A 21860-nucleotide genomic window follows, 5' to 3' on the forward strand; every position below is an offset into this window, starting at 1 on the left:
GTGGGGTTCATCTGCATGGTGGTTTGAGTTCAGGGAGCTCAGCAGGGGGTGGTTTGGATGCAGGGATGGAGGTCCAGAGGCAGGGATCTAAGTGCGGGGGGGGGGGGGCTCCAGATGCACAGGCGAGGTTCAGTGGGATGGGATTTGGGGATGGAAGATTAGGCATGTACTGGGTGAGGCTTAGCAGGGATGTCTGGGTATTGGAGATTCAGATGCATGGGGTTGGTTGGGTGGGGGGACAAATCCCCTTACAAGGACCCCTCCCCTGTAGCTGAGGAACAATGGGTACAGGAAGCAGGATGCTGAGCGTCATGCAGCTGGGGAAGGTTTCTGGGGGTGGGAACTGCCAGAGCCCCAGTTAATTCTTTCAGGGGAAGAGGAAGCCCTGTCCTCTCCAGCCTTCAGCTCAGCTGGGACTAGCAGCTGAACCCAGCTCAGGTTAAAAGCAACTGGCTGGGATGTCTCCCTGCCCTAAAGTGTCTGCTGCTCTGGGTGCTTGAAGGGACGTACCAGTGCTGCTTAAGAGTAGTGTGTGACTGCTCTTGCAGCTTCACTTTACTTCCTCTTCCAGAAAGTCATTTTTCTGAGGGGAAGCAAAGAAATCTGCAGGGGACATGAATTCTGTATACACACACTGACGGAGAATTCCTCCAGGAGTCGAGAGCAGAGCACCGAATCAGAGAAGACAGAGAAGGCCTATTAGATCATCCTGTCCATTTCCCTGACAATGCAAGACTCCCTTATAGGGAGATGTTACAGTATTCTGCAGGAATGCCCAACAGCACACTATGGTGACCATGCTTTGTTTAGAGGGCATTATTAGCAAAAATGAAGTAGTTTTAAAAGAAGAGTTGTTATTGTTCCTTCTAGTGCATAGCCCATTTTTTTGTTGAGATTAGTAGTAAAAGATGAATGTGCCAGGGTTTCTGAAATTTCCCTTGGTGAACACTATTCCACAGTTTGATCAATCTCATTGTACACAGTAATGTTGAGTGCAAAAAAAAAATGTTGAGTGCAAGTCAGCAGATTCGCAAAATCCATTTAATGCACTGCCACAGTGTTTTCCAGTCACAAGACTCTTGACACACAGCAGCAATGCAGCAAGGTTGAAGGCTGCTTTGTTTGCCTGATGAGTCCCAACTAATATCACAGCAGCACACTCAGCTGGGGCTCTGGGAAGATTTTTGCACAGTGTATGCACACACAAATAAATATCACAGACCGATCCCTTGGCTGAGGTTTGAACTGTTGGCCTAAGAGCGACTCTTCCTCTGTTTAATTTCATCTTTCAGAGGCAGATGCAAAAGCATGAACGTTTGTGTCTTGGAAGAGTGTATGCTTCTCAGCCCTCAGCCTCATAACTGAGTTTGCATCATTGCTTTTTAAACATTAGCACATCTTGCAGCAAAACCACCAATGGGGTGGTTCACTTGAAGAACTTTGCAGAAAGCCTCTTGTCTCTAATGGGTTGAAACATTCTCCATCTCGCTGTGGTGCTGATTTCCGGTAATGGTAATTTTCATTGTAGATTATTATAAACCCTCAGGTTCCTGGAGTCCTTAATGCACTTTCCTAGATTCCTTAATGCACTTTCCTGGACTCCTTATTGCATAGTTCAAACCAAGAGAGTGATACACATGAGAGCTTGGGTCCCACAACCAAATCTGTGTGAGTGGGCTCCTGAATCAGTCAGGTGCTTGTTGACTTCTGTGGGGCTCTGCACAGGCATAGGGGCCTGCTCTGTTATCCCTTGGCAGAATCAAGGCATAGGATCAGAACAATTCTATAGCACTGAAATGAAAATGTCATTAGAATAATATTACTACCTAGGACATCACTTTCTGGGTTCTTGGTAAGCTCTGGTTAATTAATCCTCACCGCACCTCAGAAGCATGATTCTCCCTGTTTGCTAAAGGGGACAAGAGAGGTGTCCGTGACTCAGCTGGAAGTAGGACTCAAAGAGTTCATAGATTTTCAGGCCAAAAGGCCCCATAATGATCATCTAGTCCCGTGCTGTCCAATCAGTAACCAGTGGCTACTGCGGTAGCAAACTAGCCACACTCAACCAGCCAAATAGCCACATGTGTTAGACACCACGGGGTTAGTCTGACCTCCTGCATAGCACAAGCCCTACAATTGCTCCCCAGTACAGGCAGTCCCCGGGTTACGCGGATCCGACTTATGTCGGATCCGTACTTACGAATGGGGCTTTTCTCGCCCCAGAGGACGCGGGCAGCGGGACCGCCCAGACGTGCCGCGGTCCCGCCACCCGCGTCCTCCGGGGCAAAAAAGCTGCTCCGCATCTCCCTGGTCTGCTGCCCCCCCCCCCCCCCCCCAGCAGACCAGGGAGATGCGGAGCAAAGTCGTGGAGGATGCAGGCGGCGGGATCGCCCAGACGCGCCGCGGTCCCGCCGCCCGGGTCCTCCGCGGCTTTGCTCCGCGTCTGCCTGGTCTGCTGAGGGGGAAGGGGGGCAGATAGTGCACCCCCTCCGCCCCCAGCAGACCAGGCTTTTCTCGCGGACGCCTGTGGTAGAGCAGCTGGGGCGCTGCCGTTGGTCCCACAGCACCTCTCCCAGTGCTACTGGACTAACCCGGCAGCACCCCAGCTGCTCTGCCCCAGGCATCCTGATTCAGCCGCTGCTGGTCAGTTTCAGCAGCAGCTGAATCAGGACACTTGGGGCAGAGCAGCTGGGGTGCTGCCGGGTTGGTCCCCGCAGCGCCGAGGTACGGCGTTGCGGGGACCTACCCGGCAGCGCCCCAGCTGCTCTGTCCCAGGCGTCCAGATTCAGCTGCTGTTAAAACTGATCAGTGGCTGATTCCAGGAAGCCCTGGGCAGAGATACTCTGCCTCAGGCTTCCTGTAGTCAGCCGCTGGTCAGTTTCAGCAGCGGCTGAATCTGGACGCCAGTTCCGACTTATGTACAAATTCAACTTAAGAACAAACCTACAATCCCTATCTTGTACGTAACCCGGGGACTGCCTGTAATTCCTGCATTAGGTCCATAATTTCCTCTGTGCTCAGATCACTAGTCTGCACTCCCCCCCTCTAACTCATTAAAAGCTGTAAGTTACAGTGTGCAGGAGGACGTGTTCAGAGGTGCCGGACTCCTGAAGGCTACCTAGCACCCCCATGGATGCACACAGCAGTGGTGGCTACTGCTACACTCTTTTCCTGTCTCATGCCACCCCAGGTCTGGTGGTTAGTACAGCACGTGGGAGATCCTACCTTTGTCCCACGATCCCTTATGGGACTTCTAGCACAGCTTTAGGCACCATGGGAACAGAAGGCCAGAGGCTGTACTTTGCCCTTCAGCAGGGGCGCGCACACACTCAGGAGGAGTCAGGTTCATTCTGCATTCTTTCCCCATGTGCCTCCTACACTGAACAGGCACAGTCAAGCCCTAAGGGTTCGCCAGCAGAGACCTCCCCCGAATTCAGGTGGGAAACAGGTGACGTTGGTCCAAATTCAGAGATGAGTGAGGGCAGCAGCAGGTTTCAATGGCCTTGTCACATGGCCCAGGTGGGCCAGGCATGTATTGAAGACACCCCAACCTTTTTATTTCCAGAAATCAAGGCTGACCTTTTCCTCATTATAAAATTACTTGGGTGCGCAGAACATGCATTTCATGTCTAAAGAACAATCCAGGGGTCATCTCCCATGGATGTAGACCATATAGCCAGGAAGCCAGGATGATTGCAATGGAGTGCCTAGTGGTTTCCTTTCTAATTGAACACCTGGCCCTTTCTGCAAATAAAAGTATAAGGGGCAATCTATGGCTGAGAGTTTCAGCTACACATGTGTAAAGCTGGAGTAATTCGACTGACTGCAGTAGAGTTGTTCTGGATTTACCAAATTGTGACAAAGATCAGTCTCTGCCCTTGTGGGTATTTATCCATGCATAGTCCATTCCCCCACACCAATGTTCCATCTACATTTTTTTCCATACGTGCATGGAATACATTTTGTTCTGTGCACTGAGGCATGTCAAAATGTGCACCACAAGCAGAAACACATGCTGCCAGCAGTGGGGGTTGTGAGCACTCTGCTAATCAGCAGGGTGGCATTTGAAACTCTCCTGGATGGCTGCCCAAGCACTCAGCTTGCAGGGAACACAACATTCTAGAATGGTAATACTGTACTTACATGAATGAAAGGATTCATTGCTTTGCAAGGTCCGCACCATGTTGCCGAAAAGTCAACAACGACAAGTTTGGAGCCTGCGGCCTTCAAAAAATCATCAAATTCACCCTGAAAGGAGTAGATTTGTGTGAAAAGGAAGAGTTGCTGCATAGACAGCGAGTACATATACAACCTGAAGATATTTGCTCTGCTGCAATCTTTTAGTGTTTAATAAGAAAAGTCTACATCAGCCTTGACTAACTTTTATTTGTTAGTTAAACTGCACAGATATATAGCTATGGGAAGCTTCCCACCAACACACTACATCATATGGTTATGTTAATCTTCATAGCAACACCCTTATTTTCACAACCCATGGCGCAATGATATAAGCTAGGCTAATGCAGAGTGCAAACCATTATGAAAATTGGATGTTGAAAAGCCTCACTCATAGCAATGACATCACTGTTTCCATAGTAACTAGCAACTCCAAAGAGGAGAAAGCAGAGAGAGGCCGCAAAAGAGGAAAATATGAATGAAATAAAGGCAGATATAGCATAATAATAAGACATGATCGGGGGTGCTGCCTAGGGATGTGAACAACTAGTTGACTAGTCGACTATCCGATAAGCAAATGCTTATTGGAAAATCAATACACTAGTTGACTAGTTGCTTCCCCCCCACCTTGCTGCCCCTATCTGAAGGAGGCAGCAAGGGGGGAGGAGGAGGAAGGGGTGCTTCAAAGCGGCAGCACCGTGTGGAGCCAGGGGCCAGATCCTGGGCTCCACGTGGTGCTGCTGCTTTGAAATGCCATGTGCAGCCTGGCCCCAGCTGACTCCGACTTCCATGCGGCACTGCTGCTGCTAAACACCGCGAGGAACACAGGGCCAGCAGGGGGCTGCTTCAGTCCCACACTGGCCCCATGCTTTTGCCTTTGAAGTGTAGCAACAGCCCTTGGGAAAGGATGCGTGAACAGACCACAAGTGACAGCTATTAGTCACAATAGCTTTCTGGGAGACACTCAATTCCTGTGGATCATAGTATAAGTGCCTGAATAGAATAGAATATCTATGCAGTCAGAGAACAGTCAGTATTTGTCCTTCATGCTATTCAGCCCTGTGCCTTGACCCAGATGTGAAGTTTCCTACCAGGACTGAAGGGTTAGCTCTATCCTTCTCCTCCTGAGATTACTCACCAAGTGGTGGTTTGTATGGGGTGGACACTTGTCCACTAGGAACTGAACCGAACCCACCCAAGATAGTGCCAGTCTAGGGCAAAAATAAATAGCCTGGTTAATAACGGGTATAAACTGGCATAATTTCATTGGCACAATTGGAGCAACACTGATTTACAGCAGTGGAGGATCTGTCCCAAAGTATTTTCAGAAGAAATGCTGCTGGCTATAGCTTTCTACAGCAGTTTGCTTTCCTCTTTAACCCCCTAGCTACTTGCCTGATTTTCTATAGTCTGCAGCATAACGCATGGAAGTGCCTGGGAACTGTTGCAGAAAACAAGCTTCAGGTTCCTGGCATCTTCTCCCCTCTTTCCCCCCCCAGGTTGTGCAGCTCTAGCCATAGTGTTAGGAGGCTTTGTGACATAGTGAAATGTGTCATCTAAGCTGGGAGCAAATTAACTTATTTCTTTTGCCCAGGGGGAGGAGCAGGGATTTTATATTACTTGCTTCATCAGAGAGTGTTGTTTACCTTCCGCCGTGAGGGGAACAGCCTCCCACTTCTCCAAGGCCTGTCCCTCTGTTTCCTTCAGATTCCCCCTTAAAACATTCTTCTGTCAGGAACCCTCCATTCTTACTTGTTCTCCTCACCAGTAACCTCCTCACTCTGCCTTCCTGTTGTCCCACATCACTGTCTCATCTCTACTAGACGCCCTTTGGAGCAGAGTGTTTCTTCTGGGTTTGTCTCTGATCTCAAGTGTGCTGGCAAGAAGCGAGAGTAACCTCACCGACCTCAAGACAGTCACCCTGATATAAAATTGGTCAGAGATCAGAATTAGAATCTTAAAGCTCCAATCCTGCAAGCTACTCCACCCAGGCAGCCTTGGGCATTTGCAAAAGATTGGAGGCTGGGTTTTCATCTCAGGCTAGTTTTGCTGTAGAGCAGGGATGGGGAACCTATTTTGGGGGGTAGGGGCTGCTGACCCACAGAAAAATCAGTCACGGGCTTCACACAAGTGAGAAGCAAAACAAAAACAAACAAAAAGATCCCACCCCAAAACCGAAGACAAAACCCCTCACTGACGTGGCCCTGCAGGGAGGAGGAGAAAGACACACCCCACATTCCCCTCGCACACCACAGCCTAGATAGGCCCCATGTGCTCCAGCCCCACGGGGGAACAGTGAGGGGGCTGGAGCATCAGTGCATGCTCCCCTATGCTGAGGGGGAGCCCTAAGCCTCAGGGGGCCAGATTCAGGCAAGCTGTGGCCTGGATGTGGCCCCCGGGCCTTACGTTCCCTACCCTGGCAGCAGGGTAACTTCTTTGATTTCACTGCAGTTGCTCTTCCTTTACACCTGTGTAAGTGAGTTCAGAATCAGGCCCTGCATAAATGTAGAGGGAGATTTTATGTGCGCGTGTGAGTACACATTTGTGAGATTAAGAAACAATATATAAATAATAGCACATGCAGAACATTATCCGTGGCTTTTGTGTTCCATGGAAACGTTATGTCACAGAGTTTCATCCAAACGTGTCATTCAACATGAGCACCAGTAAGAGAGTTTCATGATCTTTGACTATCAAAAGGCTGAAAGGTAGTTGAATCCTTTCACAATCTATTTTGCACCAACTCAATAAATGTATTCAGGAGAAAGTTCACGTTAATTGCATTTTCCACTTTAAATGTATGTTTGTCTTTGTGTTTTGACAAGGCCTCTGGGGCTCAAATCCTGCAGTCTTTATGCAGGGAAAATCCCACTGGGGGGGAGGCAGTGTGGGAAAGTAAGGACTGAATAAAAAGCAGAGTAAAATCTGACACCTGGGATTTAGCCCAGTGAATGGCAACTCAGTGATCTCTCACTTTTGACACAGGTGAGATTTTGATGACCACAATCTCCCAAATCCTCTCACTCCGACAGCGAATACTCATCTCTTTCTCCAGGGCTGCATCTAGACTTGCAAGTTTGTGAGAAAAACTTGCCAGCTGTCTACACTGGCCACTTGAATTTGCGCAAGATCATCTAATGTATGATCGTCAGTGTTCTTGCGCAAATACAATGACTCTCCCATTCGGGAAAAAGCCCTCTTGCGCAAATGCTTTTGCGCAAGAGGGCTAGTGTAGACAGCTGAGAACCGTTTTGTGCAAAAAAGCCCCGATGGCGAAAATGGTAATCGGAGCTTTCTTGTGCAAAACCACGTCCAGATTGGCACAGACGCTTTTCCGCAAAAAGTGCTTTTGCACAAAAGTGTCCGTACCAATCTAGACGCTTTTTTTTCGCAAATGCTTTTAACGGAAAAACTTTTCCGTTAAAAGCATTTGTGGAAAATCATGCCAGTCTAGACGTAGCCCTTGCGTTTGGAGCATCACTCTTTGGTAAGTAACAAGATAAAAAGAAAACATTAGTCTAACATGGAGGTGGGGAAGGGAGCAAAAAAAGTGAAAACAAGTCTTGTGGGTGGCCTCTACTGAGCATAGTATAATCATGGCTCATCTCTGGGCCTTCTCCAAAGGCCATTCAGTCAATGAAAAAACTTCCATTTGCCTTCCTGGAATTTGGATCAGGCTTGTGGGATGCATAAAACTCCCATTACCTTGTGTGCTAGTTACACGTGACAGGCAAGACCAGGCCCTAAGCTTCTTTTTGATGCTACAGATGCCTTTTACAAGCATTTCCAGAGAAGTAGAAAGGGAACTGAGTCAGTGCCTTAGATAAATTCCAACAATTTCTTCACTAGATAATTGCAATCTTCTAAAAGATCAGCCGACTAGATAACAGCCTATTCAATGCTTGCTTCCAGGCTTCTCCTTTTCCCTGACTGGGCAAACTTTATTTTCATTTAAATCTTTTCTTACTCTCCACCCAAAGGATAGATCGGTATCTCTACATGGAAAATGATGCTAGCTGAAAAAAACAAGCCAGTACTAGTCACAGGGAGAGAACTGTATGGCAGAGATGTGGGGCCAGATCACTCACATTAGTTTCACATGGTCGGAACTCCTCTGGCCTCTGTGGAGTCACTCCTGATTTATTGAAGGCAAAATCAATTCCACATCCATAGATAATGAGAGAGAATGTCATGTGTTTGTTTTCAAAGCTGGGATGCTTTGAACTACAAATATAAAGGGCTACATGAATATAAAGAGCGTACAGTGAGAAAACTCCTGGGCTAATTCTTTTCTTCATGCACTCCCAAGAAATTCAATGATGGATACCCACCAATAGCCATGGCAAGAGTATGATCCTTAGAATTTACACTGGGCGATTCAGATTACTCCACAAAATTTCCTCGCTGCTGATTCACACATCCATCATAAGCCAAATGACCACTTCTCTAACTTCAGCTAATGTAAAATGGAGGAACAGAGACCATCTCTCTCTACAGGAAACTTTAATTAGTACCAGGTGTATTCGGGTGCTAGCCAATCCAATCACCAAATAATTAAGTATTTTCTTTACTTTTCCAGACGGATCTATGTAGAATTTCTGCAAGTTTCATTTTTGGGAGCAGAGAGAGCCCAGACCAGCCTGGGTTTTGGTAGTAAGTCTCTCGGGTCACATTTATTAATTCACATAGGGTATATCTAAACTACATGGCTCTGTCGACAGATCTGTTATCCCTCGTGAAATGAGGTTTACCGCAGCGGTCAACAAAGGCTTCCCTTATCGACCGCAGCGCGTCCAGATTGCCCCGCTGTGCCGCCAAACAGCTGATGGGCACAGCACGGTGGCCATTTTGATGTAAATGAAGCAGCCATTTATTTAAATCGCCGCTTCATTTTCCTATGTCTAGTAAACTCATCTACATTGCTCCGTCGACGGAGCCATGTAGTCTAGACATACCAATAGTGAAATACACTGGAGATAAGTCTAGTCAGAGATATGGAAATGAGCTTTCTCAAAGTTTGGGGCTGTTCAGATGCAAGGTTCAGTTCAGATTTAATCTGTTTATACATGTTTAAACATGAAAAAAAGAATAATATGAGAGCTGGGTCTATGCTGCTTTCCTCCTGCCCAAAGGTTTCCACAAATATTCACTTGAATTTAAAAATGAATTGGTTTCATGCCCTTTTGTATTTAATTTTTCTAAATATTGAGACAGTGGAGTTCTACTCACACAAACTGAAGAGGCCAACAGGAGTTTGAAGAAGTGAAGGCGCTAGTCCCTAGATACAAATTTACTTAACCAGTTCTGATGGGGAGTGATAGACCAGCTATTGCAGTTTACAAAGGTTGTGCCATGATCTGTTTTCTGCCAAAGATCTGGACTTCCAGTAAATGACGTGCAAGCTGAGGGCTGTATTGGAGAAAAGGTTTTAGCTCTTGAAGGCTGTTATTGATTCTGCATTGTATCAAAGAGACTAAAGGGTATTTGAGCAGAGTATTTGTTCAAGGGAACAAAAGAGAATAGAAACCAGAGCAGAGTTGGCAGTTTGTGACAGAGTGCAGAAAACATAAGACATTCTACACCCCAAACATAGAAGAGGTAGAAAAACTAAAAAAACAGCAAAGAGACATGCAGTACCTTAGGGTATGTCTACAATACCCCGCTAGTTCGAACTAGCGGGGTAATGTAGGCATACTGCACTTGCAAATGAAGCCCGGGATTTGAATTTCCCGGGGTTCATTTGCATAAGCGGGGAGCCGCCATTTTTAAAACCCTGCTGGTTCCAACCCCATGTAGCACAGCTACACGGGGCACGAACTAGGTAGTTCGAACTAGGCTTCCTAGTTTGAACTACCATTACTCCTCGTGAGAGGAGAGAAAGGAATTAAAAAGGGGGGGGGGAAATAAATTGTCAATTAGAGTGTCCATGCTAAACGAAGCTGATAAGAATACTTAGTACCAACCAGAAGTACCCTTTATTTGTTTTTTCATGTCATTAGGATGTGGAATGTAGCGGGCCATCCAGCCAATGTCTTTGTTTAGACTTCTGTTGTAGGAATCAAACTTGTAAATGAAATTAAGTTCTGTAGCTTCTCTGTTGAGCTGGCTTTTTAAATTGATTTGAAATAATATGGTGACTTTGAGATCCATTAATGAGTGCCCAGGAGATGGGACAGTCTGTGATGAACAGAGGAAAGATGTCAAGAAAAATTCAATGCATGCAGAAGTACCTAGTTGCTTTCAGGGACTCAGGGCAGTGCCAGCAGAAAAAGTCTTCGGAGATTCAACTGGAAGGAAGGAACAGTGATCTCCACAAGACACACTTGGGAACGGTGCTCAAGCCAATCCTGGAAAATGTCAACCATGTCTAAAAGGAAACAATAGACTAGTCAAAGAGAGGACAGAGAATCTTCATCAAGTACTTAATACAAAGAATGTACAAAACATTCCGCAGTGGAGAAAAGGATAGCAAGACTGAGTGCTGTCCCATATCGCTGAAAGAGTGGATGGAATTCTGCAGACTGCAAGGAGGAGTCCATTGCTAACATTAAACTTTGGCACACATGACACGACCTCTGAAGTCTCTTCAGAGAACACCAAAGATTTCAGGGCTCTTTGAAAGCAGCAGCAGGAGTGGAAAGTACAGGTGATTTTCTCAAAGATCTTTTTTATCCCATGAGTCAGAGAAGATAAAGATACTGGAGGTAAGCCAGAGAATGATGTAGAGTGTTTTGGTTTCAGTGAACACTGGGCCATTTTATACAGGGAAAACAGGATGTATGACGTGGGCCCCATCAATTTCAGTAGTAGAGGAACCAATCTTTGAAGTGAAAGACTTGCTAGAGAAGTCAGAAAGGTTTTAAACTTTTAAATTAGCTAAGGGGGCGAATATATTCAGATGCTCAAACATAAAACTCAGACTCAGGGTAGTTTGAATATAAAAAATCAAGGCATGAAGATAGTGTTTCGGACTGACTTTTGTCTTGTGAACCAATATTGAGGTCATGTGCACTAGTTCGGATGTGTTCCCCCATTGCTAAAAATGAAAGAAAGAACACTAAAACAGCCCTTTCCCAGTCACAAGGAATAAAAAGAAAGGTTAAACCAGCACTTGCACTACCTATCTTTGGGTGTGTCTAGACTACAGGGTTTTGTCGACAAAAGTGGACTTTTGTCGACAAAACTAAACCCGCGTCTACACTACCACTGAGTTCTGTTGACATAACGTCGACAGAACTCAGCAGTTTTGTCGACGCTAGTAAACCTCATTTTACGAGGAATAACGCCTTTTGTTGACAGAGTTCTGTTGACAGAAGGCATTATTGCATCTTAACTATCCTTTGTGTCTACGCTGCCATGTTGACAAAGCAGCTTGCTTTGCTGACAGAACTGGATATAGTCTAGACGCTCTTTGTCGACAGAAGCTTTGTCAACCGTATCTGTCGACAAAACTTCTGTCGACAAAAGCCTGTAGTCTAGACGTACCCATTATGATGGCTGAACCTAAGTGCCAATGTGCTGTCTTTGTCCCACAATCTGCTTATTGGCCACCCCTGCACTACAAGATTTGCCGCCACACACAACATGGGAGGCCTCACAGTCATTCTGAAGGAAGTGGGGACTTCCTAACAAATGAGCGTGTAAATAATGAATTGTGATGGCGGTAGCAGGTACACGAACAATCCCATTTAAATCATTTAACTATAACAAATGAAGTTCAAATCAGATGGCTGAAATGTGGAAGGAAAAGATGGAACTCAACATTGCTAGACTACAGACATTATCAAAGCCCAGGCCAAAAGATCTAAGCTGGAAAAATAATAAACCTAACCTTGGTGAAAGCTTAAATATAAGAATGAATATGAAGTGGAATCAATTGTTCTTATGTCCTTAATAATATCTCTCTGAAAAACTGCCAATTGTCTTAAATTGTTTTTCCTCTGAGGCTTGCTTCCTAAGAGGATCTTATCTACCAACTTCCTGATTTTGCTAACGGCTACCTTGTTGAACTCCGTTGTCTTTATATTGCTGTATTCCCTCCAGTCATTCCTTAGAATCATAAACTCTGTCATTTCATGATCATTTTCACCCAAGCTGCCTTCCACTTTCAAACTCTCAACTGGTTAGTTCCTTCCTATTAGTCAAAATCAAATGAATTTCTAACAGTGATATGGGTCTGATGCTAGGTAAAGATGGTAAAGTTGCCACTCATGGTTTAGAAAAGGCAGCAGTATTCACTACACATGTCTGTTCCATATTTGGAAGGAAGTAGGACTCTCGTACAGTGATAAGGAAATATTTTCTATGTTGGTGGTAACAAGAGAGGATGTTACACAGCAACTATAAAAGCTAAGCAGGGATATATTAAGTCAAAACACTGAGGTAGTATAACCTCTGTGTACAGGAGCAGTAAAGCTAGAACACCGTGTCTAGTTTTGGGACCACACATCAAAAGGGATGTTGAAACATTGTAAAGGCTTCAGTAAAGAGCTGGCATGGCAGTTGAAAATCATAAGGCCCTATGAAGGATGATTTGAGGTATGGAAAACATGAAAAAAACCAGACACTTGAGAAACACAATCCATTGAGTTTATCCAAGAGTAGGTTAAACAGCGACTTGATCATACTTTAAGTGTACCTACACCCGTGGAAGAGATTCTTAATACAGATAGAAGAAGAAGACACAGTGAAATCCAACAGTTGGAAACTTAAGCTAGACAAATTCAGACTAGAAAAAAAAGTGCAATTTTTTTTTTAAGAGTGAGGTTAGTTAACTCTTGAAATGACTTGCCTAGAGATATGTCGAATGCTCCATCACTCGGAATCTATAATTGAAGAGAGGATATCTTCTGAAAGTTCTGCAGTAGCTCAAGCAGGAGTCATGGGAAATTGGTGAGTGATGTTCTGTGGCCTGTGTCACGCCACAGGTCAGACTAGATGAGTCTGGACTCTGCATCTTTGACTCTATGGACATGCGCACCTATAGGAAGTGTTAAATTCTTACACTGTCCATGGGCCGGGATGCACTGTAGAGAGATACATGGTGAACAAACCCTTTAAAACAGGGCAAAATATGGCCTGTGGGCTGGATCTGGCCCACCAAACATTTCCCTCCAGCCCATCATGACTCTCTGGGCTGCTAAAAGTCCCATAGCACAGTGTGTCACTCAGGCAGGCTGCCTGCTTGCTGCAGCCCTGGCCATGCTACTCCCAGAAGCAACCGGCTGCCCCTAACAAGCATGTCTCTGTGTGCACCTTTGGAGGAAGGGGACGGTGGATGGTGTTTGTGGGCATGGGCAGCAAGTGGAGAACTGTTGTCCCCTCCCCCCCCCGTCAAGGGGAACGCAAAGACACATTTGCCAGTAGCAGTTGGCCACTTTGAGTGGTGCAGGGCCACCCTGGCATGCAGGTAGTTTGCGTGCTGTGCCGCTAGCTGGGAGCCACCTATGATAAGCACCTCTCGACCAGGGCCGGAGCCAACACCTCACACCCCCTTCCACACCTCAACCTTCTGCCCTAGGTTAGAATCTCCTCCTGGACCCAAACTCCCTCCCAGACCCCGCACGCCTCTCTTGCACCCCAATGACCTGCCTGGAGCTCCCTCCTGCACCCAAACTCCGTCCCAGACCTCACACATCTCCTCCATTAATATTGAGTGGCCTGTGACCACTTACCAAGATCCTTCGAGTGGCCTCCCTGCAAAAATTATCATCTACCCCTGCTCTAAGCAGACTCCTGGCACAGGGACAATTCAGTGAGCCAGCAACCCATTGTGCCTTTCAAAGCCAGGTCTGCACATGCTTGTGCAATTGCTGTATTAGTGGGTGTGGTAACAGCAACTAAATTACAGAGCAGGAAATACAACTGATGTAGACAGGATGAGACATCGCTGATTAATAGAGCTAGAGGGCAGGGTCCCCATAAGCTCCCCCAGAATGCTGACCCAACAAGGAAGAGATTTATCTCTCAGGTGGTTCTGCCCAAGGCTGTGCCATCTAGCTGCAGAATTGGATGATTGGGGCAGTCTCCAAAGCAGTCACCATTCAGGTCAGCAGTGGAGAGCTGATCTGCAGGCACCTCCCACTGCTGTCAGGCGCCAGTCTCCTCTGGTCTGACCAGCCTCAGGATTAGTCAGGCTGGCCTGGAGATCCCCCCTCCCCTGAAAGGAGGAAATGGCTAACATCTTTCTTGCTTGCTTCTGCATTCAGGAAGGAAGTGATTGGCCCTGTGCTTAGAGATGTCACTCGCATTTATAAAGCAGCCAGTAAAATCATGACAGTTGTATAAACACTTCCTTAATTACCAAATCGGAAAAGAAACAGTGGGCTGAAATTGCAGCAAGGGAGCGTAGGTTGGACATTAGGAAAAACTTCCTGACTGTCAGGGTGGTCAAACACTGGAATAAATTGCCTAGGGAGGTTGTGGAAACTCCATCTCTGGAGATATTTAAGAGCAGGTTGGATAGACATCTGTCAGGGATGATCTAGAGATGGTGCTTGGTCCTGCTGTAAGGGTGGAGACTGGACTTGATGACCTCTTGCGATCCCTTCCAGTTCTAGCATTCTATGATTATGACTTCAGCAATTACACTCAGTACATTAAAAAGGTCGGCACATTGTACATAGATGACTGGAATATCTGAAACTGCACCTTGTTGAGTATATAAAAGGCAAGGCCACAATTCACAGAGGTGTTGAAGGGAACACAGATACACAGCTTGGAAACTGAGATGCTGTCCCAGATGACAGTAGTAAGCTCTTTGCTGCAATGTCTCTCTCCAGAGCAGATGAAGGCATAGTAATTTAGAAAAATGACCTGTATTCTCAATTAGGTATAGACAGTGAGGCTATTTCAGGATACTGGCAGTATCCCAAAATACCAATTCTGCATCTTTAACTGCACCTGTTATTTCAAAATATCTGTTGTGTAGACAGCTCCAAATTTTGAAATAGTTTATTTCAAAATAAGGTCAAAATAAGCTATGCAATTTGTGTAGCACAAATTGCGTCACTTCTTTCAAGGTCGGGGCGCTGTGTAGATGTACCCTTATAGTCCTCATCCACTGGCCACATTGTGTCTGGCTCTGCTCTACCCTGAACCCTCATTGCACAGCTACAGAATCAGGATTTAATTTAAAGGCCAAAGGACATTTCCAGACCTCGTGGTTGTAGAGAAATGTGATGTCTGCCCTTGTCTGCAAACAAACAGCTCAAAACAATATCGTAGAGAACAGTCCTGCTGGTTGTAATTCTAAAGCTTAATGAGGATGCTCTAAAAGGCAACTTTATGTCACTGCTGATTAGTGTTCCCACTATTTTTTTCCATCTGTGGACAGAATACATTTTGCCTGTGCACCCCGGCATGTGTGGACGTGCACCACCAGCACCTGAGTCTCTCCTCAGTGGCTGCCAAAATGCTCAGCCTACAGGGAACACTGCTGCTGATCATGTTAGCTGGTGAGAGGGGGAAAGTGATGGAAGTGATGCTGACAGGAGGGAGCTGAAAATTGCTACAGAAATGGAAGTACAGTGGGGAGAAAAGGAGGAAAAATACAAAAGCGGGAAAGAGGGAGAAACAGAAAGTCTAGGAAGGGAAGGAAGCAAAGGGCAGGAAGAATGATGGGCCTAAATGGAGAGGGCTTTCCCACTGAGGCTATATCTGCACTACGGGTTTTTTTGGGGATACCCCAGAAAAACTCCGCCGTGTCCAGGGAACGTGTCTGCTCTTCCGCTTTTTTTTTGCGGAAGAGCAGACGCGCTCTTTCAGAAGCCCTGTATTCCTCCTCCCACAAGGAAGAAGGGCTCTTCTGAAAAAGGAGTCTTAACTGAAATTTGGCTCAGTATAGACTGGTCAAAATTCATAAAAACCACTTCCGAAAAAAACAATGGAAAAAGGTATGAAAATTGCGGAGCGCAATTTGTGTAACTTTTTCGGATAGACCAGTGTCGTCTAGACAGAGCCTGAGTCACGGTGGATAACAGCCTAAGTGTAGAAATGCTGAGCACCTGCAGGACTTTGGCTGGCGTTGTCCTCAGCACCAGAGAAAAATCAGACTTTTGCAAGTTACATTATTACATAAGCCTTTGTGCAAATCTCCCATTGAAGTCAATGGGAGTTCTGCTCTCGGTTGAGAGGAGTATGAAGCCCTGACAGTACAATTGAATCCACAGTTCATAGTGGAGCAGAAGTTAACCCCTTTCCCAGAATGTGTTGGGCAGGGCGTCAAACTCAATCTGTAGAGTCGCAGCATAAAGCCCTCCAGAGAAGGCTGATTTACATGATTAATGCAACACCTTCACCTATGGGAGCTATTGGCATACTGCAATTATTAACACTGCTTTAGGAATGGCAGTGCAATGGTTATTTTTAAGTGCAATTTGGCAAGGTGGGAAAGTGAATCAATTTTGGACTTTGGTCAATTCTGGGCAATAAGAAAGTATCGTCATAAAATGTTCCAGAGAAAGCTCCAGGTCTCAGGGGCTAGTAATTATTTTGACAGGTGAGTAATTAGTCATTAGTCTGGGATTATTATTATCATCATCATCATCATCAAGGTGAAGAGCACGAGAGTTATTTATGGGGTAAATTTTCCCGGCCATTTCCCCAAGACTGCACTAAAATTACATTGGATTCCATAGGTCATCTACAGCAGACTAGCTTTGCTGTACATCAGCAATGGAGCTGTTCATAGGGAACAGTTCTTGTAAGAATGCTGGGCAGGGAACATTTTCCTGTAAATGCATCCAGAGCATTTTTACGTTCAATATGATGGATACTAATTTAGCTTCAAAAAGATCTCACCAAACTAAAGTGATGAGCAAAAATATGGCAAATGAAATTTAATGTTGATAAATGTAAAGTAATGCACATTGTAAAAAAATAATCCCAACTATATATACAATATGATGGGGACTAATTTGGCTACAACTACTCAAGAGAGAGATCTTGGAGTCATTGTGGATAGTTCATTGAAAACATCCACTCAGTGTGCAGCGGCAGTCAAAAAAGCAAATAGAATGTTAGGAATAATTAAAAAGGGGATAGAGAGGTGTACCGGTAGTTCGGATTAGGAATCCTAGTTCGAACTACCTAGTTCGAGCCCCGTGTAGCCGCGCTGCACGGGGTTCGAACCAGCGGGGTTTTAAAAATGGCGGCTCCCCGCTTATACAAATGAAGCCTGGGAAATTCAAATTCCGGGCTTCATTTGCAAGTGCGGTATGCCTACATTATCCCGCTAGTTCAAACTAGCGGGGTAGTGTAGACATACCCACAGAGACTCTTATTGCCTCTATAACCATGGTATGCCCACATCTTGAATACTGCGTACAGTTGTGGTCGCTCATCTCAAAAAAGATATCTTGGAATTGGAAAAAGTTCAGAAAAGGGCAACAAAAATGATTAGGGGTTTGGAACGGGTCCCATGTGAAGAGAGATTAAAAAGACTTGGACTTTTTAGCTTAGAAAAGAGGAGACTAAGGGGAGGGGGGATATGATAGAGATCTATAAAATCAAGACTGGTATAGAAAAAGTGAATAAAGAAAAGTTATTATTTCCACAATAAAAGAACTAGGGGTCACCAAATGAAATTAATAGGCAGCAGGTTAAAAACAAATAAAAGTTTTTCTTCACTCAGCGCACAGTCAACTTGTGGAACTCCTTGCCAGAGGATGCAGTGAAGGCTAGGACTTTAAAAAGGTTAAAAAAAGAGCTAGATAGATTCATGGAGGTTAGGTCCATCAATGGCTATTAGCCAGGATGGGTAGGAATGGTGTCCCTAGCCTCTGTTTCTCTGGAAATGGATGACAGAAGAGGGATCATGTGATGATCACGTGTTGTGTTCCCTCCCTCTGGGGCATCTGGTATTGGCCACTGTCAGCAGACAGGATACTGGGCTAGATAGACCATTGGTCTGACCCAGTAAGGCCGTTCTTATGTTAAGTTCATCATTGTTCCTTACTGATTGACATTTGCCTGTGATTAATTACCGCCCTGGTGAGGTTTCTCCCAGGAGCAGCTTAGAAATGGACCTTGAGGCTTTGGTGGCAGGTGGCCCGTACTTCCTTCACCTCACTTCACAGGGAAGCGCTGTCCTCTCTTTTGCATCCTGGAAATGCAGAGTTCTTTGGGCCCGAGACCTCAGTGCACTGCACAGTGTGGTGGTGTCCTTTGCATCTGTGCCAAATGGGACTCAAATTCTATTCGATGAGAGTGATTGCTTTGCACACTCACTAAGCACATGCATCAATGGCTACCCAAGCACACAATAGGAGAAGGAGGCCTGAGGTTGAACCTATATCATGTGTTCCCTCGGGCACTTATTTACACACATTATTATACTTAATAAACGTACTTGGAGCGTGTCTAACAGTATTATTTATCCCTGGACCTCAAACTACTTCAAAGGCGGATATCTTGGCCTTGGCTTACACAGGTTCAGCCAGATGAAGCATGCTCTCTGATTAATAACTCCTTTGTATTACTATAGTGCCAAGAAGCTCCATTTGTGCCAGGTGTTGTACAAGCACAAAAGAAATTGGCCAGCGGTGAATAGTGCAAAAACATTGTGTGACTTTCTGGGGTTTTTGAATGACTTTGGTTTGAGGCCGGCACATGCCCCCTTTTCTGGTCACTGCTAAAGGTTCCGGTTTTAGTGCCATGGAGGTTTGCAGAAAGGGAATGTTGGAGTCCTGTGAATGAGTAGCCAGAGGAAATCAAATCTGAAATGCCTGTTCTGCCAGCAGTGCTTGCTCAATCACCCAGTCAGGGCATATAAACAACACTATGTGCTTTATGTGACTCATCACAAGTAAACAACACCAACCTACACCCCACCATCAACCTCAGCCTGGACCATTCTACACGAGAGATCCACTTCCTGGACACCACAGTACAAATCAATAATGGAAAATTAGACACTACTCTCTACAGAAAACCCACCGACTCATACAGTTACCTACATGCATCCAGCTCCCATCCAGAACACACCATACGATCCATCATCTATAGCCAAGCCCTTTGATACAACCGCATCTGCTCTAATCCCACTGACAGAGACCAGAAACTTCAGGATCTCTACCAAGCATTTATAAACCTCAACTACCCACCCAGAGAAATAAAAAAGCAAATTGAAAGAGCCAGACGAATACCTAGAAACCATCTACTTCAAGATAGACCCAAGAAAACCAACAATAGAACACCACTTGTCATCACCTACAACCCCCAATTTAAACCTGTCCAATACATTATCAATAAACTACAGCCTATATTGGAACAGGATACCATAGTCCAAGAGGCTCTGGGAGACAGACCCATAGTCTCCTATAGACAACCACCTAACCTCAAGATGATTCTTACCAACAACCACAGGACATACCACACTAATACCAACCCTGGTACCTTCCCTTGCAACAAACCCTGTTGCCAGCTTTGTCCACATAGTCACTCTGCTGATACCATTATTGGACCTAACCAAGTGAGTTATAAGATCAAGAACACATATTCCTGCGCATCCAGATATATAATTTATGCTATCATGTGCCGAAAGTGTCCGTCTGCTTTGTACATTGGACAAACGTCTCAGACACTTCGCCAAAGGATCAATGCCCAGAAAACAGATATTAGACAGGATCACAAAGAAAAAACAGTTTCTTGCCATTTCAACCAGAAAGGACACTGTCTCAACGACTTAATTACCTGCATCCTGCTTCAAAGACCTTTTAAGACTGCACTTGAAAGAGAATCCTCTGAACTGTTATTCATGCTAAAATTCGACACTTTACACCTGAGTCTGAACAAAGGAGCTAGTTATCTTACCCATTACAAAGATAGCTTCCCCAATTATCACCTCTAATATCATTAGCTCACAGACATTTACCTTCCCTCCCCCCCCCATCCCCGTTCTGTTCTGAAATGTGATTTGTCCTTTTCATGTGTGTTCATTTTTTTAATTGTATCCTTTGGTATATATGGTTGTGACAATTTTCTTCCACTATTTGATCTGAGGAAGTGACCCACTCCAGACCGGCCCACGAAATCTCATCATCTAATAAACCATCTTGTTAGTCTTTAAAGTGCTACATAGTCCTGTATTTTGTTTCAGCTTTCCTACCGTATACTCACAGTCAATCATTTACAATCCATTTGCAGGTCCAAAAAATATACAAGAAAAATCCCATCTGAGTATCCCAAAATACAGTTGCCCAACAAGGAAATCTCAATCTGCTCCTGGATATTCTGAGTGGAGATAAAGCAGCTAAATTCATTAAAAAAAAAATTGTTAGAAACTACGTCATCTGCACCATAAGTTGTAATAGCAACAACTATATTTAAACATGATTGTTGCTGATAGGTTTCTCCCTGGTCAGTTTATGTTTGGTCCTTTCACTGAACTTTCTCTTTTGTATATTAAGGGTACGGGGCTGAGATTTTCATTTCAGCTAGAAGATTTAGACTAACAATTTCCATTTAAACTATTGGGTTTTGGTTCTTAATGATCATAGAAGCTTTGAAAATAGCAGTAGCTTTCTTTGTCCCTCCTGCAGAGGAAAATTTCCTTCTATTACCACTGATGCAATCCCTGGGGTTTGAGTTCTTCCATGCACGGATCAAGAAGTGCTTCACAAGTGTTCAGCAATTCAATCAGACGGCTTCCCTGATCCTGAGGATCCATTGATCCTGAGGATCTGGGCACAGTGAGACACACACTTGTTGCCTTCCAGCTGAATTAGTGTAAGTGTATTTGAAACTGAACATGCTGCAAAGGCTCCTTGACTCTCCCCCATGTGGGTAAGGCCTCTGTGAGTACATCCCTCCATCTCTCCCCAAGTTACCAGGCAGCTTCTGTTGGCAGTTTAAGGCCTTAGTAGTGTTATTCTTGAAAGCAATTCATGGAGCAAGCCCTGCTACACCAATACCCAAGAGTCACTCTCCAGACCACTGTGACACTTGCTCCTCAGGGACAACGCAGTGCACAAAGCCAAGGGTGAGAGCAGGTATAGCCTAGTGCAATGGATTGGGCACACTGCGATCGAGAACGCAGCAGCCATTCCAGAGCTATTCTGAGCAATCCACATCTTCATGTTGCTACACCCGCAGTCTGGAATAGTCTATCATTCCCTGCAACCTGGGGCCCAGATACCCTTCCTACTGCCCCCTGTGTTCCTCTCCACTGCGGCTGCCTCCTTGCAGGAGTGCTCTGTTGCTCTGCGTAGGTAAGCAGTCACATTCCTTCTAAGCAGCTCTCACTTTCTGCTGGTATTTCCCCCACCTCCAGCCTAATCTCCTGAGGTTTCCTAGCTTCTCAGCCTGGATTCCTGTCTAGTGGCAGGAGTCATATAATGTACTCAGAAGAGGTTATTTAAATATATTAGCAGCAAGAAAAAGCCCCAAACACATGTAAGTTCTCTGCCTAGCAGGAAAGGAGAATTAGTATCAGATGACATCAAGAAGGTGAGAGGTGTTTTTTTAATGCCTATTTTGCTTTAGTCATCCCTAGCAAGGTTAATAACGATGACCAGTACTTAACACAATTAAAACAGCAAGGGGGAAGGAAAACTCGTCAGACCAGGCAAAGAACAGGTTTAAAAATTCCGGTAAGTTATACAAATTGACAGGACTTAATGAAATTTATACTAGATCATTTAAGGACCTCACGGAAGCAATCTCAGACCAATTAGCAATTATCT

At 45.2% G+C, this 21860-nt stretch overlaps 1 protein-coding gene across 2 annotated transcripts in view; it reads right to left on the bottom strand.

Moving 5' to 3' along the window:
- Positions 1–21860, bottom strand: part of LOC112545100 (thioredoxin-like) — a 46189-nt gene that overhangs the window by 11860 nt on the left and 12469 nt on the right. The window contains exons 1-2 of one of the 2 annotated variants that reach the window (XM_025182500.2): positions 5572–5676; positions 4144–4248 (exon numbers count right to left, since the gene is read on the bottom strand). In XM_025182500.2, the coding sequence (XP_025038285.1) occupies positions 4144–4248; positions 5572–5595 (129 nt within the window). In that variant the 5' untranslated portion in view covers positions 5596–5676. Of the gene's footprint in view, positions 1–4143; positions 4249–5571; positions 5677–21860 lie in introns of those variants that run through there. The other variant, XM_025182499.2, reaches the window with a different exon arrangement.

Source organism: Pelodiscus sinensis, chromosome 6, assembly GCF_049634645.1.
Source record: "Pelodiscus sinensis isolate JC-2024 chromosome 6, ASM4963464v1, whole genome shotgun sequence".
NCBI lineage: Eukaryota > Metazoa > Chordata > Testudines > Trionychidae > Pelodiscus > Pelodiscus sinensis.